Genomic DNA, 18,604 nt, shown 5'->3' with positions numbered 1-18,604 from the left:
GTACAACGAAAGTTCTAATATAGTTGGCAATACAGTGAAACTTAAAGCTAAGCCACATGACAAAATCAATGGATTGGATTCAGTTGTAGAACTGGCTTACATCTCAACATTGCCAGCAATAATACATCTCAACATTGCCAGCAATAATAGTGTGTACTCCCTCCGTCCATAAATAAATACACATCTCGCTTCCCAAAAAGTTTTTTAAGTTTGAGTAGAAATATATCAAATAATATTAATATTTGTATCTACAAATAAGTATATTATGAAAGCATATTTCATGCTCAACCTAATGATACCAGTACCGTGCCCGTGCTAACGCTACGGTAATATTTGGACGTGCAAATTAGAACCACCAAAAGATCTCACAAACCAGTACTCTAATTACATTCCAATATTTTTCATCATGAATGATTACATTGCAATTCCACTGATTACCATACAACCACATATAAACTGAAAATATATATACTAACCTCCATCGTGAGAATAGGAGAAACTGAAAGTAAAGACTGGGGATCCCAATTTATGAAGTGGCGCCTAAACAGAAAACTGAAGCGGGTCTTCAGCAAACTTCCATCATGAGAGACTCTGAAGCTACAGCAAACCATCAAGAAACACCTAAAATAACACACAAGCTAAAGATATATGTGCTTAAATAATAAAGCACGCCTTCAATTTCCATTTTGTCGGTTCGCTCCAGAACATCTCCAGCCACTGCTTCATGATAGTAATAATGTCTTCTATGTACTTTACACCCCCTCTTCTCAGCAGCACTTTCCATTTCTGTAAAGAAAATGAAAAAGTTTTATGAAAGACTTTGTTCTTTAATCTCGGAAACCTCTTCTCTATCCCCATTTTATTTCTGGCATTCCATATAGACCACAAAACCATAGCAAAACAAAACAACTTGACATGATACTTGTTGCATCTTCAGAGGCAACCATTCATCAAAGAAATCTTGTAAATTGTATGGGACTCTGTCCCACCCCAGGGCTTCCTTGAAGCAAGCCTGATCTAGGCATCTAGCCATGATACAACCAAAAAAGATGTGATCTTCATTTTCCAAATCTCCAGATTTTTTCAAGATCCCGGAGAAGGAATCATCCCCCTCCAAGATAGCAGCCTTGTCTAATAGATCCATAAGTCTTTCCCATTCAATCCTCCATCCATCCCCTGCCCAAAAATCACTTACCAGTCCTTTTTTTTATAGAGATTAAACAGAGTAGGAAACTCTAATCTTAGTGGAACAGCTAACACCCAAACCTCTTCCAGAAGAGCACATTAGTTCCACTACAAACCTTTGCAGTCAACCCCCATTTCACATATTCTCTAGACTTGAAGATCCCCTTCAAAATTAAAATTGCGAACCATATCTACCATCAGGAGAGTGGGTGAGAGAGCATCACCTGGTCCTCCTACCTGAAATCAATGCATGATGATGTCTTCTAGCTCTTGTCCACCACACGACCATGACTCTCAATTCCAGCTTGTCCGCACAACACCGATTCTCGACACCGGCATCTGCCACAACAACACATCCTGGCTCCTCGCTCCTGTAAGGCGATCTATATTACATATACTTTTCTATTTTTTACTCCTAGTGCTACCTAAATGGAACAATAGAGCATCCATTCTGATTCGCACATACTTGTTTATTAATTGGAACAAAAAATTTGGCCAATTCACATTGGTTATATTTCTATGGAATAAAAAGCTATAGTTCCAACCCTATCTTTTGGTCCAGCCAAAAGTTTCACATTAAGGTTCAGATAGCCACAAGTTAAGGGCCAATTGCCTTGTCTCCTGTTAGAAGTGTGTGTGTGTGTGTGTGTGTGTGTGTGGGTGGGTGGGTGGGTGGGTGGGTGGAGTTTTTTGTACTTGGGCCGGTTCCTACCGGTTTTTCCGTCTTCTTAATGAAATGACACGCAGCTCTCCTGCGTTGTTCGAGAAAAAAAAATATGTCAGGGCCAACTAAATAATAGTATGTGTTAGCCTGTTAGGCCATCTGTCAGGGAATATCTTCATATGACATTTAGACCATTTACAGTTCACCAAGCATTTCATATTTGCAATATAGTAACCTTAAACAATGAAGGGAAGAAAGACAACTGTTAATTTTTCAGGGAAGAGCAAAGAATAAATTTGTGTTGCCTACCTCAGCTTTCTTTAAACGATGAAAATACGGGAAGCCAATAATAGTAAAACAATGGCAAGGGGCACATCCTTCATAGTAAAAAACAACACTTTGCCTTTCTTTAAAGGATGAAAACACAGGAAGCTCTGAGTTTCTAACATCCTCTCTAATCTACAAAAGCAGTCCTGAGTTTAGGATTGAGATGCATGGACCTGATATTGTGTTAAGGAATGATCTTAACAAATACCGTGTCATGATTACCGACAAGAAAAACCTGCATAACTCTTCGATACATTGAGGGCAAGGGATCATTAAAATTTCCAGGCTGTGAACTAATAGTTGAAGCAAATTTGGAATAAATTCCCATGAAGTTAATGTATTATACAAATATTCATATTTAGGCACCAAGAGAAACGTTTGTGATTTATGCATCTTTCGGGTAAACCAATCAACCACTTCATTTTTTCATTATCAATTCAGATTCAGAAGGTCTTATTAGACTCAGCTAGCTGCACTTACTTTTTTTTTTTGCAAGTGCGGACGTCCATACATATAATGATATATTGAGCTGATCTGGTTAAAGAAAAATATATTAGACTCTGTCGAAGTGCATAGCAGCACATGCAAATCTGTAAGGCTACATCTTACTGACAAGAAATCGAGCTCTGGAACCACATCACAGAGACTTGCAGAAAGTGCACATAAATCTCGTATGCAACAATAACATGAAAGGATAACAAAACAAGCACAAAGTACGTTCACCTCTGTAACTGTTAAGACCTCCAAATTGGATTTCCCTTCTTCCTTCTCCCTTCACATGTCTGGTATTGTGAAATCCCTGAATAAAAACACAAAAAATTCAGAAATGCGGACCAACACCAGCGTCCTGCTCTGATGCTCCACCGGCGTCGTGCGGCAGTGGAGCGTGCAGAGCGCGTGCATGATCGCAGATCGGGGGTGCAGCTGGGGGAGAGCAGCGTCGACCGCCGGAGATGTCGCAGTACGTGAATTCGAGCCTCTCGCTATTCCAGCTTCTGCATGCCACCCATTGACCACCGCCGCCGCGGCTCCTCAATCGAAGATCCCCATCCATGTGATGCCCTCGTTATGGCCACCGGTGACGTCGTGGCCAACTTCCCGCTCACCTCCAATAGCACGCAGCCGCTTCTTCGTCGCTGAAACCCTAGCAGTAGTGTTGGCTCCTTGCGCGCGCACCTCTAGAGGTTTTAGGAAGAAGAAGAGGGCGGGGAAGTAGAGGGGAACCAGATCCGCCCATCACTGGCCGGCGTGTTGGAGGTTGCCGCCGGCATATGAACAAGATGGTGGCGGCAGATGTTGAGAGGCACGCGGCTTTTGTCGCTCAAGCGGAGAGGAGTTCGATGTTTCATTTTTTCCCCGAGAAAAAATAATAGGGTGCAAGGGGAATCGAACCCTGGAGGGAAGAGTGTGGTTGTGGCCTCGTGGGAGGCTGGGTGGGGAGGGAAAGCCTCACGCGATGAGGCGGAGGGCGTGGGGTGAGAAGCCTCGCTTCAAACATTCAATTATGACCATAGGTTTTGGGATAAATGATTTATTAGCTATTGATTTTGATGGAGGCAAATTTCTGTGTACAATTTCCTGGGTACACAATGGTTAGACTACTCAGCGGGGACGTTTGATTAGTGGATCTAAAATAATTCAAAGTGGTCAATTATAGTAGAGATAAACATTAGTATATTTTTGTATATATTTAGTCAAACTTAATAATGTTTGACTCCTCAGAAAATGAGACGTGTATTTATTTGTGGACGGTGGGAGTAGATTAGAAGAGCTGCAGTATTTCGTAACATATTTCGGATTACAGCAAAAATAACTTTAAGCCATACAAGAATCAATAGGTACATCATCAGCAATGTGTTGTAGAATGAAACCAAATTTATCTCCAGGACTGAGGTTGTACATATGCCACACTCTTCTAAAATTTCATAGGCTCCAATGATGAAACCAAATTTATCTCCAGGACGTAATCCTAAGGGGCCGTTTGGCAAGGCTCCATGGAGCAGATTCTCCATGAGAATCGCTTCTCCACAACTAAATAGCTAAATCTCACACAGAATCAGGTGGGAAGTAGACAAGAATCACTTCTCTATTTACACTAGGAGCTTAGGAACTAAAAAACCTTCTCCTCGCTGCTCCCTATTCAAAACCCACCACAATGAATTCTCATCTACTCCCCACCCTGCTCCCTCATAGAAATTAACTAGAATCACTCCATCAAAAAATAAAGGAGCTGGAGCTAAGAATTAAGGAGTGGAGTTCTACCAAACAGACCATAAAAGTTGTCCAATCACATGTTAAGTGCTGATGGCTAACTTGCCATGCTTCAAGAACTTCAGGAACAGCAGAGCTTCGATAAAAGTCATCTGTTGTGTCGATGATTGTGCCTTCTAATAATTCTAGAAGCCCCAAAAGATCTTTTTAATCCATAGCATCCGTATCTATCAGTTAACTTCAACATTTTGCAGTTTACTGGGACATGACCATTCAGCTGTCACTCAAGTTGTTAATCCATGGCAAGTAAAGGTCCCAATCATGAAAATACGCAACTGAGTACAACTTAACCACATTGATGGGAGCTTAAATGATCAAAATTCAGTAGCAGTTATAGCATAACTGGTATTGGAATGGAAACAACCTTGTGAGTTGTTAATTTATAAGTTGCAGTACTATTTACCGGCAATTAGAAAATTTTGGAATATAAGTACATACTATTTTGGATCAACATTGGCCTAAACCAAAATTATGGACCTAAACACACATATTTTGCCCTTCCTAAACATATGTAAGCAAATGTGTTGAACCTGACTTAGGCTGCATGTACTCTGCAGTAATAAAGAGTAAACATCATTTTGGGTGCCTGGGACCGTAATTCATGTGGCGCGCGGATGTTCTGAAGAGCAACACCTCTAGTGACTTGCTGGAGCTCGAAGTCTGGGAGCGTTGGGTCAAGGTCAGGGAGACGAGCTGCGGCTGTCCTAGTTCTGTTTCCTCGCTCTTTCTGGGTCAGGTCTTGTCTCTCACGTGTTTCTTTAGAGCAAGTCCTGTTCATGTAAAATTCAAGCACTCATGGCTTGGCTCGGAGTGAGGTGGTAGTGATTGTAAGGGGTCGGTTCTTTCTCTCTATAATACAAAGATATGAAGCTCTCCTTCGTATTCGAGAAGAAAAAATAAAGAGTAAACATCAAGGAGGGCAAAAGCATTCAGGAAAATATAAAGTTAGACAGACCTTTTCCTTTGATGTTTCAAGTAATATCAAAATTACTCCCCTTGTGTTCTTTGCTTTCATCACCAAATACCTGAGTTAGGGCACAATATATTAGAAAAAATAAATGTCTCACCAAGTAAATAAATAAAACAGAATGTTTCCACTAGACATTCAATGAACCATATCACAAGCATTACTTTAAAAGGTGTGAATAGTTTAACAATGTCAGTTAAAAGGCTCGATTACTTTGAGTTTGGAACTAGGATGGGTTTAGTCCTAATGTAATTTAACTAATAGTGCACTAGTGTTCTGGCTTATTATCCCATCTCCAACAGTAACTTGTATATAGATAGATCTTTAATGAACTATATATCTAATCCACTTTGGGAGATGCAGAACTTACATCCAGGAATGTAGGAAGCAGCAAATATATCAGCTGTGTGCATTCAAGGTCATTCCTAGTTTTCAGCCTTCCAGTAACCCAGTAAAGGCCTAATTATCCATAACAATTGGTGATCACAAAGGCACAAACACCATCTCCAGTGTTTTGAATAAAGGAGTAATTATCCATAACCATTGAAGCCATTCTTTCAATAAAGGAGTAAATCAAGAATTCAGGCTTTGAATAACCATTCTGAATGTAATGATATATGAGATACTAAACCTTCTAGCATGGAATATACATGATCTCTCTCAGGATGATTCTGGTCGTCCACAAGGAATATATGAACTATGTCCTTGATCTCAATCCAACTGCAGCCTGGTTCCTTTTTCTCATTTAGACTCCTCATCTGTGTCCTTACCTTCACAACATCTTCCCATTTCCCCAATTTAGCATAGATGTTAGACATCGCGACATAAGCAGACCTATGTTTTGTGCCCATCAAAAACAGCCTCTGGGCAACTTTCTCACCCATCTCTAGGTCCACTGAGTACCAGCAGGCAGTAAGTAGGGCTTCCCAGATTATACCATCCGCTGGCAAAGGCATTTCATAGATGAACTTCTCTGCTTCTCTGGTATGCCCAGTCCGACCAAGGAGATCGACAGCACAAGTGTAGTGCTGCACAGTTGGAACTAGTCCAAAGTTTTCCATGGAGTAAAAGATTTTCATCCCCTTGTTAACCAAACCAGCACGAGCACTAGCCATAAGGAGACCCAGAAAAGTGATTTCATTGGGACTGACATGATGCTTCAGCATCCTCCCAAATTGTAACAGAGCCTCCAACCATAGACCATTCTGTGCAAGACCATTGACAAGACATGTCCATGAAGCAACATTAGGCGATGTGACATAAGTAAATGCAGATCGTGCATCAATCACGCAACCACATTTAAAATACATATCAGCAAGGGCTGTTCCAACATGACCATTGGAGTCAAACGAAGTCTTGCAGAGGTGAGCATGTATCATTCTGCCTTGCTCAAGAGTTCCAATAGTTGCACAGGCATGCAATAGAGCAGAGAATGTAGACGGGCTGCATCCAATATACAGCCGGCACATGACCACAAATAGCTTCAGAGCTTCTGAAGGTTCGTCATTCTGAATGTAACCTGAAATCATAGAATTCCATGTTACTGTGTCTCTCTCGTCCTTAATCTGTTTAAATAGCTTCAACCCCTCTTCCAACCTTCCATTCTGGAGCAATACTGACATCATGGAGTTTAAGGAGACCATGTTTCTCTTAGGCATCTTCTCAAACATCCTTCGGCAATGTTCAAGCTTTCCCTCCATAGCATATGCTTTAATCATCAAATTGTAGGAACCTGAGTCCTGCTCTGGCATCTGTGAGAATACCATCTTAGCATCCTCTGTCCTACCAATGGATATAAGTCCTGCAATCAGTGTATTGGATGTGATCAAGGGTGGCCTATCCAAGTCATTATAGACCAGTAGTGCATCATCCAAAGCATCAGAAGTGCAGTAAAGATCAACAAGAGCACTAGTGATTAACTGCTCACACCAAAACCCACATCTGATCAAACATCCATGAACGGATCGCCCAAAATCCAATGCTCCCAGCCTCACACATGCCCTCAAAACACAGTCATAAGTGTACTCATTCGGCATGGCACCATCATCAGCCAATAACTTCACAAACAGCTGCAGCGCCTTGCCACAGCACTGATCTGTGCCCTTAGCATAGCCAGATATGACTGCAGTCCATGCAAACACATCACGTCGCGCTGGTGTAATTTGAAGCAAGTCCAAGGCCTCAGCCAGCAAGCCGAACCTCACAAGCGCAACCACCATCGGGCTCCACAGCAGCTCGTTCCTCTGGTGCAGAGACTCAAAGAGAGCACGAGTTGCACGGAGGTCGAAGCACGAGGAGTAGAAGTCGAGGAGGGACGCCCCGATGACCGCGGAGCCCTCACACCCGGACTTGATCACTTGGCCGTGCGCCTGCGTCCCCGCACGGAACATCCGCCCCCGTGCGCAGGCGCCGACCACCGACGCGAAGGTGGCCTCCGTGAACGGTTGTCCCGAGCTATGCATCCGCGCTGCGGTACCCAGCGCGTCGGGGACGTTACCCCGCCTGGCGTGGCCAGAGACCATGGCGTTCCAGGAGACCGCATCCCGGTGCCGCGTTCCGTCGAACAAGTAGCGGGTGCGGCCGCAAGGGAAGGAGACCTCGGTTGGCGTGGCTCGCTGCTGCGCGGCGCGGTCTGGTACTGCCGATGAGGTGTGGGAACGAGGCTGTAGTGGGAGCCGCGCGGCCAGGTTCCGGCCCGCATGGTTGGCCTGCGGCCGCAGCCTCCAGAAAGCAAGGGACAGGCGCGGCTCGCGGAGCATACATGCAGCGGGCGACATCAAACTGCAAATGGGACGGTGCGGTAACGTCCCCGACTTCTGAATCTGAACCATATAAATCTAGCACCAATATTAACCAAATTTTAGATTATATTTAGTAAAATCCTTAAATGTACTATACATATGCCTGCAGAATATGGTAGCGTGACAAAAAGATTGGCCCAACTGATGTAGCAGTTTTTTTTAATTCAGAACTGATTTTCAACAACAAGACAGGCACATCTAGTTATAGCTCTATCAGATTACGAACAGATCAAAATACAGGGGAGGGCAAAATGCAGTGCTTCCTTTTCTCAAATCTATTTTCTGAAATTTTCAAATTTTTGTCTCCTAAAGTCTTAATTACCTAGCTTAGATCTGATTCAACTTTATTTGAACAAGATGCTTGATTTGGAGCTTATAAAAATAAACTTTATTCTGTAGAATGGCTAATTGTGCTTCCCACTAGCCACACTTGTTACATTGTACACATTTGCACTGAATTCAGTGATTGTATATTTTAAGAGTGACTAAGGCCTTGTTTAGATCCAAAAACTTTTTGCATTTTGACATTGTAGCACTTTCGTTTTTATTTGACAAACATTATCCAATTATGGAGCAATTAGGCTTAAAAGATTCGTCTCGTGATTTACAAGTAAACTGTGCAATTAGTTATCTTTTTTATCTATATTTAATGTTCCATGCATGTGCCGCAAGATTTGATCTGGCGAAGAATTTTGTAAAGTTTTAAGTTTTTAGATGTATCTAAACAAGGCCTAACTGACTATAAAAGGAGAGTTGTCGTGCAAGAGAAACAGGCACCAAAACATTCAGTGCACAAATAGTCTTAATGCCATAGATGAGGCATGAACGATAACAGATTATTTTCTCACATTTTATAGGACACTTGTTGAGTGGCACTCTATTGACTACCAAACAATTGACAAATGATTGACATACAGTTTCGTAAGTTGAGAATAAGGCCCTGTTTAGATTGGAGATGAAAATTTTGGATGTCACATCGAATGTGTCGGAATAATGTAGGGAGGGGTTTTTAGAAAACTAATAAAAGAACAAATTACATAGCTTATCTGGAAACCGCAAGACAAATCTATTAAGCATAATTAATCTGTCATTAGCACATGTGGACAAATCTATTAAGCATAATTAATCTGTCATTAACACATATGGATTACTGTAGCACTTAAGGCTAATCATAGACTAACTAGGCTTAAAAGATTCATCTCGCGATTTTTAACCAAACTGTGTAATTAGTTTGTTTTTATCTACATTTAATATTTCGTGCATGTGTCTAAAGATTCGATGAGATGAATAAAAATTTTTTGGGTGAGGAACTAAACAGGGCCTAAGGCTACTAGCCTACTAGGCTTACAGCCCAGCCCAAGAGGCCTCCTATGATGCGCAGCAACGGTACTATGAACGCTTCGGCTTCAACAATTACGTGTGCGTACAAATTCTTTCTAATTCTGAATTTCGACGAGCCGTCGACTATGGACCGCCGCCAGTTCCCATCGCCGACCGCCCGGCTCACCGCACCCGATGCTTTTGCCGCCTGCTGAATTAGTAGGTTCTCTTCGCTTCTTTTTTACTCTGTCAATTGATACTCAAATTCATTCATCAGCATACACTAATCATACATGAATAATTTTGTTTTTAATAGATCATATTATTTTATATGTGCTACTTTTTCAGTTTTACTGACTAATTATTTTCTTTCTAGATTCAGCAGTATGAGAGTATGCTTCTAGAAGTGACTAAAGGAAAAAAGAGAAAATGAGTAGATGAGTTGATAGAATCACAAAGAGGGAATATGGATAAATTTTTTAAGGTAAATTTAATTTGTAAAATTATTTCGTATGAATTTTGCTTTGGTACATGTTGAGTGTCAAAAAAAATATGTACATATTGATATTTTTTATAATGTTTCTAGAGGGTCCTAAGTTTTGGTTGGGCTTCAGATCCACAATTTCTCAGGACCAGCCTAGACTCGAGGTTCACTGAGGGTCGATAGGGTCACGACCCTTGTGCTCCTCTTTTGCTCCGGGTCAACCTGAATTGGTCCACAAGCAAATTCCAGGTGCGGATCGGCTTCGGAAGCATGTCGAACTGAACTATCACAGTTTTAGGGCGACAGGGTGGGACTTCACAGTTCACACTATTCTGTTGTCCATACTATTACATATTACTCCCTTCAAGTTTGGCCTATGTCCAAACAACCCCTAAACTAACATTTGGTTCAATTTACTCCCTCCAACTATTTAAGTTGGTCCAACTAACACCTTAAAAAGACTTTTCTTTTTTGTGTCTCTATGCACAAATTATATTTTAGTTTCAAATTTTGTGGGGTGATAGAGGACATTGTATTTTGTGTTAGAAAAATGCACTATAATTTTTTCATTATTATGTTTTATATGATATTGTATCTCTACTATTAATTTGTTTTAAAACTTCGTAAGCTATCAAAATTTTGGTAAAAGGTTAAGATATATTTTTTCTAACATAACTTATGATGTTCTCCATCATATCACAAAAGTTGATATTGAAACTCAACCAATACATGGAGAAACAGAAATAACAAATCATGTTAAGGGGTAAACTATACCAATTGAAATAGTTGGAGGGAGTAAATTAAACCACATGTAAGTTTAGGGGTAATCTAAACATATGCCAAACTTGAGGGGAGTAATTTGGACTTTTTCCTTTATTTTAAACCAAATTTATTTTTTAATAACTAGGAAAATGTTTATTTCGCTAACCTTGCGCTTTGACTGATTTTAGACTAAAAACATTAAATTAGTTGGCAAGAAAGGTACTCAAGAACTCTCAAAGTTTCTCATTGTCGGTACATAATACCTAGGATACTCCGCAACAAAGGGAGAAGATCTATCTTGATTCCTCATATGTAATCCTAGTACTATTGTTATCCTGTAATTCTATTATGATTCATAACTTGTAACCGACTAGAAATCATGTCCCCTAAATTATATAACGGAGTATAGAGCTCCCTAAATTGGCAGACTAGACTAGACTACCTAACCACATCTCACCTCACGACAGTCTCGATCGATATAAAGATAGGCTGAAGGCACCCCTTGTAACAACAAAAAATACAATACATGGCTGGATAATGAGCCGAGCTGGCTCGTTATCCTAACGAGGCTTGTTATCTTAACGAGCCAGAAAGCTAGCTCGGCTCGGCTCATTAAGCTCGCGAGTCTGGTATAAAAAGTACATAAAATATATTATTTACATTTACCTAAAGCTTAAAAATAGTAGTAATACAAAAATAATATATCCAATAATCTTATGTCGAACAAAATATTCATGAGTTAACATATCAATCATTTGCAAAGTGTAAGGTATAAAGTAATATAAAACTAATATAAGTTCTAATGACTTTTTCTCTGAAATTGTAACTCATTTGACTCGTGAGCGGCTCGCGAGCTAGCTCGAATTGGCTCGTTATAACTAATGAGCTAAATTCTTGGCTCAGCTCAGCTCATTATGATAATGAGCCGAGCTGAGCTGAGCCGAGCGTGCTAACGAGTTTTGAGTTTTTAGTCGAGCCTTTAGCCGCTGACAATTGCCCACGCTGGTAGTGTCATCCTCATCATCGTGGTCTCCTCTTGAAGTCGGCAGTCCGACCTCCGTTTAAAACGTCCGTGGCGTTTTGCAAAGGCAACTCCTGTTCTACTAGTACTACTATAGTTGCCCCCTTTATCTACTCATCCATTTCAACTCTGTTGTACTTTGGATCAGATGGTCATTGGGATGACCGTACCACCAGCCTCATGCTAGACCTAGTCCAAAAACAGAAAGACCTATGCCACTGGCAACATAACACCCCCACAAGTATCGATTGGGCTAACATTGTGCATGAGTTCAACAATGCCGCACAATGCAGGTATCATAAGAAGTGCTGCAAAACAAAATACCATGACCCAAAAAGGTCATACTTCAATTGGTGCGACGGTCAGACCCATACTGGCCTAGGTCATGACCCTTTAACCAGTGAGGTGGCCGCTGATACCGCTTGGCTTGCACAAGGACGAGGAGTACTAACTCGAACCTCTTTGTAGTCTCGTGTCTAAGCACATAGGTTCTCCCACACATTCATTACTAACATGCCCCCACTGTATCACGTGCAAGAAAGTAGCCAAAAGGGAACAGAGAGGTTCAAAGATCCATAGTGTTGTGAGCTCCTTGTCTAACTTCTAGGACACACCCCACGTGACAGAGGCGAGTTGGTAGCTGCTGGGGGCCTTGATCACGCTGATACAACCCCTAGTGGTAGTCCTCGCACTCCTGATGACATATCAGCAAATCCTGTAGGTCAATGTAGCGGTGGTCCATCATCGAAGAGAACTGCTCGCGACACTTCCATCAATAGTCCCCGCAAGAAGAGCAGCAGGGTTCTTTCGATTGATGAAACCATTGAGAGTATAAATAACGTCATCCAGAGATCAGAACAACGCATCCAAAAGCGGCAGGAGAAGGACAATGATGAAGAGGATTCCAAAGTGAACTAGCTTTTGGAGCAAGATGGTTACGACGAGGAAGATGAGGTGTACATGCAAGCGTTCAATCTAACCCTAGACCCTAGCTGATAGGTTACCGATATGAAACGGCACGAGGGTGGCCCGATCTTCACGACAGTAGATCAAAAGAACAAGGATAACTTACTGCGAACAGCGGGTAACTAGCTTTATACCTGACAAAGGTTGGATGCGACCAAGCGACGGGGAGAGAGGCACCGAAACCACGAAGACTTCGACTCGATCTCCGAACGACCGCAGAACCACAATTCGGAACTAATCCACATAATACGGCGCAGCCGAACGGAAGCCGTAGAGCACGAAGTAGGGGAACCCAGAGGATTCACTTCACAAGTCCAAGAAGAACAAGGAAGAACAAAGGTTGAGTAAGGCACTCAGCAGCGCGGCTGCAATATCATGTAGTTTATCAAATGATCAAAGGTTCCTGATAGCTTAGAGGTAGGGGATATTTATACTAGGAACAACCCTCCTAGATAGGTATGAAAACGAAATAGAGTTTCTAGGTGAAGGCAATGTGAAAGGACCCCTCGGAATGGATTCCCGAACTGGCTTCGCGTGACTGTTGGCCTCCAGAGCAGTTTCCAATAAACTGACCATAACTTTTTATTGGGAAGTCCAAATGACAAACCGTTTCTTGGTTGTGAAACTAGACTCGAAGGGCTTTCCAGCAATGTATGCCATGTACCTCGAAACGTTGTAGATTGGTACAGTTTTGCACGGCAAGTTGCACCAACATTCTGTCACGGCAGACTGTTGACCTTCTGAGCAGTCTGTACTAATTTTGGTCTGCAGGCAATATGGAGCATCCAAACTGGTCGCCACTAGGTTCATTGGAAAGTAGACTCGACAAGCTTTCCAACAAGTCCTCATGAGCCTTCATATCTTTTGTGATTAAAAAGTTATAAAGATTTCTTCGCACTGGTCCGTTTTTGACTTCCACTGGTCCGTTTTTGATGTGTCTTCTAGGACTTGCACTGGTTCGTTCTTCAGGGTCCGATTCATCCTTCTCTTCTTCTATATACCTGAGTACAATCAAGGTAGAACACTTAGGTAGTATATAATTCTCATTAATGTTAAAATGAATCTCACAAAGTAGCGCGTGGACCTCTTGTTGTAGCTTCTTTGCACGACTACGTGTAACCGGTCCATCGATGACTTGGGCTGGTGTCGGTGTAGGTAAAACTTGAGTGGTTGTAGCTTGACTTGGAGCTTGTGACATCTTGCTTGCTGGCATGGTCATATCATCCTCCCCCCTTCAAAAAGAGTCGTCCTCGACTCTTCCAATCCAAAGAATGGAGAAAGGTCGGAGACATTGAAACTTGTACTCACACCATAAGTACTTGGAAGATCAATTTCATAAGCATTGTCATTGATCTTGCGAAGCACTTTGAATGGACCATCGGCTCGGGGTTGCAGCTTGCTCTTGCGTTGTTCAGGAAAGCGATCCTTGCGCAGGTGTACCCAAACCAAGTCTCCCGGTTCAAATAACATCTTCTTACGACCCTTGTTGGCGTGCTTCTCATATAACTTGGTCATCTTCTCAATGTTTGCTTTAGCTTGATCATGAAGCTTCTTGACAAATTCTGCTCGCTTGCTTGCATCAAAGTTCACACGTTCCTGCATAGGCAAAGGCAAAAGATCGATGGGAGCAGTAGGTTTGAACCCATAGACAATCTCAAATGGACAAAATTTTGTGGTCGAATGTACTGCCCTGTTGTATGCAAACTCCACATGAGGCAAGCTTTCTTCCCACAATTTCAGATTCTTCTTTAGGATAGCTCGCAGCAATGTTGATAATGTGCGGTTCACAACTTCAGTTTGTCCATCCGTTTGAGGATGACACGTTGTGGAGAACAGCAGCCTTGTCCCCAGTTTTCCCCACAAGGTTTTCCAAAAGTAACTCAAAAACTTGGTGTCACGATCAGACACGATGGTACGTGGCACTCCATGTAGACGCACAATTTCTCTGAAAAACAATTCAGCAATGTGTGAAGCATCATCGCTCTTATGACAGGGAATAAAGTGTGCCATTTTGCTAAATCTATCAACCACAACAAATATGGAATCCTTTCCCCTCTTGGTTCGTGGTAAACCAAGGACAAAGTCCATAGAAATGTCCTCCCAAGGGACACTAGGGATAGGTAGAGGAGTGTATAAACCATGAGGATTCAAACGGGACTTAGCTTTATGGCAGGTTTCACAGCGAAGAACATGCCTCTCCACATCTCTTCTCATCTTAGGCCAAAAGAAATGGTCAGTCAGCACTTGTTCTGTTTTCTTTGCACCAAAATGGCCCATAAGTCCTCCTGCATGAGCTTCCTGCAATAGCAAAATGCGAACAGAGCAATCTGGAATGCAAAGTTTATTAGCTCGAAATAAGAAACCCTCATGCAAATGGAATTTTTCCCATCCCTTGCTGCCACAACACTTGGAATATGGTTCAGCAAAATATGAATCCTTAACATATAGTTCTTTTATACTTTCTAATCCAAGAATTCTAGTATCAAGTCGTGAAAGCAAAGTATGACATCGAGACAAAGCATCAGCTACAATGTTATCTTTCCCTTTCTTGTACTTGACAACATAAGGAAAGGACTCAATGAACTCACTCCATTTTGCATGTCTTCGGTTCAGTTTTAGCTGGCCTTTAAGATGTTTCAAAGATTCATGGTCTGAATGTATCACAAATTCTTTAGGCAAAAGGTAGTGTTGCCAAGTTTCCAAGCTTCTAACAAGAGCATATAATTCTTTATCATAAACTGAGTAATTCAGAGTTGGACCACTTAGCTTTTCACTGAAGTATGCAATCGGCCTCCTTTCTTGCATGAGAACGCCACCAATTCCTATACCACTTGCATCACATTCAATTTCAAATGTCTTACCGAAATCTGGAAGTGCAAGAAGTGGGGCTGTTGTCAACTTCATCTTCAGTTCTTCAAATGCCTTCTCTTGTGCTTCTCCCCAATTAAAAGGCACTCCTTTCTTTGTCAACTCATTGATTGGAGCAGCAATGGTGCTGAAATCTTTCACAAATCGCCGGTAGAAACCAGCAAGTCCAAGGAAGCTACACACTTGACTTGCATTCTGTGGAGGCATCCACTCACGAACAGCTTTGATCTTATCCTCATCCACCTCCACACCATGTCCTGAAACAACAAAACCAAGAAAGACTACCTTGTCGGTGCAAAATGTGCACTTGTCAAGGTTAGCATACAATTTTTGCTCACGTAGGACAGCAAGCACACTTTGGATATGCTCAACATGTTCATCAAGAGACTTGCTGTAAATTAATATATCATCAAAGTAAACCACAACAAACTTGCCAATGAAAGATCTAAGCACATGATTCATCAATCTCATAAAGGTACTTGGTGCATTAGTCAATCCAAAGGGCATTACCAACCATTCATACAACCCAAACTTGGTTTTAAAAGCTGTCTTCCACTCATCTCCTTCTCTCATTCTTATTTGGTGATAGCCACTTCTCAAGTCAATTTTAGTGAAAATTGTTGCACCACTAAGTTCATCAAGCATATCATCAAGTCTAGGAATGGGATGCCTATATCTTACTGTGATGTTATTAATAGCTCTACAGTCAACACACATTCTCCATGAACCATCTTTTTTTGGAACTAAAAGAACAGGGACTGCACAAGGTGAAAGACTTTCCTGCACATACCCTTTTCTCATCAATTCTTCCACTTGTTGCTGAATTTCTCTTGTTTCCTCCGGATTGGCGCGGTATGCAGCTCGGTTTGGAAGTGAAGCACCGGAAACAAGGTCAATTTGATGTTCAATTCCTCTCTTGGGTGGCAGCCCTGGTGGTACCTCCTCTGGAAAGACATCCTCATATTCCTGTAACACATTAAAAATAACACTTGGCAAAGTAGAGGATAAGTCGTTAGGGGAAAGAAAATTTTTCTTGTACAGGAGTACAACGAATGTGGCATTGGGTTCACTCAATTCTTTTCAATCCCCTTTCCTAACCATCATAACTAATCCCTCTTTTCCCTTTGTCTTGGTCATTTGTGGCTGTGGGGTTTTATTTGGCTTTGGAAACACTCTCTCACTATTTTTGTGGGTCACTCGCAAGTGGTTCTCGCTCTCTCGCTGTTTTCTTTTTAGATCATCATTCAAAATCTCCTCCGGTGTCAAAGGGAGCAAAGAAATTCGCTCTCCTTTGTACATGAAAACCAGCTTGTTGGTTCTTCCAAAGATCTGAACATCACGATCATATAACCATGGTCTACCTAGCAGCAGCTGGCATGCTTGCATAGGCACCACATCACACTCCACATGATCATTATACCTCCCAATAGAGAAAGGAACTGTCACAACATGGCTCACACGCAGCGCACCACAATCATTCAGCCACTGCATCTTGTATGGATTAGGATGACGCCTTTGTTTTAGCTCCATTCTATCAACCAATTCTTGGCTAGCAATATTGTTGCAGCTGCCATTGTCAACAATAATTCTACACAACTTCTCTTTGATCATGCCTCGAGTGTGGAAAAGATTGTGTCGCTGCCCATTCTCTTCCTTTGCAGCAGTAACACTAAGCACACGAAGAGAAATAAAGCAGTTGTTATCACCTTCATCGAGTTGGATCTCATTATCATGGTTCTCATGATCCTCATCATATCTTGGACCTTCTTCCTCTCGATCACTTTCAGATTCCCATTCACCATTCTCATTCACAATCATGGTCCTCCTACTAGGACATTGTGCAGCAATATGTCCACGACCATGGCACTTGTGGCACACAATTTCTCTACTACGTGCAGAGGAAGTAGTAGCTGAGGAAACAACAGTTGGGGCTGCTACACTTGTAGTAGGTCGCTGCTGATATACAGGGGATGATGCTGTAGAAACCACCATCTTTGAAGGAGCATTAGATGAAGAGGGCCGAGCTGCAGCACCTTGGGACCGTCCCCCACCAAAAGAAGTGCTGGACTGCTGCTTGCGCCATGGGGCTGCAATAGAATGACTTGCATAAGATTTTCCATGTGTCTCTTGCTGATTTTTTCTTTCAGTACGCATAGCTTGATCAACAAGGTCTTGCAAAGTATGGTATGGAAACATCTCAACAAAACCAGCAATTTCCTCATTGAAACCACCCAAAAATCTTGCCATTTTTGACTCTGGATCCTCTCTAATTCCAGTCCGCACTAACAGCAGCTCCATCTCCTTATAGTACTCATCAACCGATCTTTTTCCTTGCTTCAACATTTGTTACCTATTGCGAAGGTCACGCTGATAGCTTGATGGTACAAATCGCCTTCTCATCACTGGTTTCATCTCTTCCCATGTGTTGATATGTTCACGGCCCAACACAAGTTGATTCTCTTGTATCTGATTCCACCAAGTCAGAGCATAACCAGAGAACTCCACTGAAGCAAGATTGACACACCTTTGATCAGAGAGATTATACACTCTAAAAATTTGATCACACTGCTCAGCCCACTCAAGATATGCATTTGCATCCTCTCTTCCAGTGAATTTTGGGATACTCAACTTGACACGAGCAATGCTGTCCGGTTCTTCCCTATTACGACGTCCATGATGATGCTCTCTATCTCCATGATCAGCATGCCGCCGATGATAATGGTGCCGCCTATGCAGCCCATCATTTGCAAAGGGATTCTCATCAGACCCCTCTTCGTGACCAAAGTTATCAAATTCTTCATCATCAAAATGAACTCGATGGCCACGACCACGTCCATGAGCTCGTCCTCCATTTTGGCCATGATGACCAGCCCGCCTACCACCACCACGACCATCTCTGAAACGGTCATGTCCTCCATTAGAATTTTCAGCACCAGATTCATCAGATTGATGCCGAGGAGCCCTCTGC

At 42.0% G+C, this 18,604-nt stretch overlaps 1 protein-coding gene across 6 annotated transcripts; it reads right to left on the bottom strand.

Annotated features, from left to right (window-relative positions):
- LOC8072907 (pentatricopeptide repeat-containing protein At2g13600) lies at positions 366-8,202 on the bottom strand. Of its 6 annotated transcripts, none has more exons than XM_021448646.1 (5): positions 5,785-8,202; positions 2,900-5,472; positions 2,159-2,710; positions 1,410-1,556; positions 366-786 (listed from the first exon to the last, which is right to left on the bottom strand). In XM_021448646.1, exon 1 carries the CDS (start codon positions 8,189-8,191, stop codon positions 5,996-5,998), a length of 2,196 nt encoding a protein of 731 aa, XP_021304321.1. In that variant the 5' UTR covers positions 8,192-8,202; the 3' UTR covers positions 366-786; positions 1,410-1,556; positions 2,159-2,710; positions 2,900-5,472; positions 5,785-5,995. The 6 variants fall into 6 exon arrangements, with proteins under 6 accessions (XP_021304321.1, XP_021304318.1, XP_021304320.1 ...); XM_021448643.1 differs by having other exon boundaries at positions 1,423-1,556; XM_021448645.1 differs by having other exon boundaries at positions 366-1,556; positions 2,900-5,217; positions 5,403-5,472.

The sequence above is a fragment of the Sorghum bicolor genome, chromosome 10, assembly GCF_000003195.3.
Source record: "Sorghum bicolor cultivar BTx623 chromosome 10, Sorghum_bicolor_NCBIv3, whole genome shotgun sequence".
NCBI classification, from domain to species: Eukaryota; Viridiplantae; Streptophyta; class Magnoliopsida; order Poales; family Poaceae; genus Sorghum; species Sorghum bicolor.
This window is presented reverse-complemented; position numbering and strand designations above follow the sequence as displayed.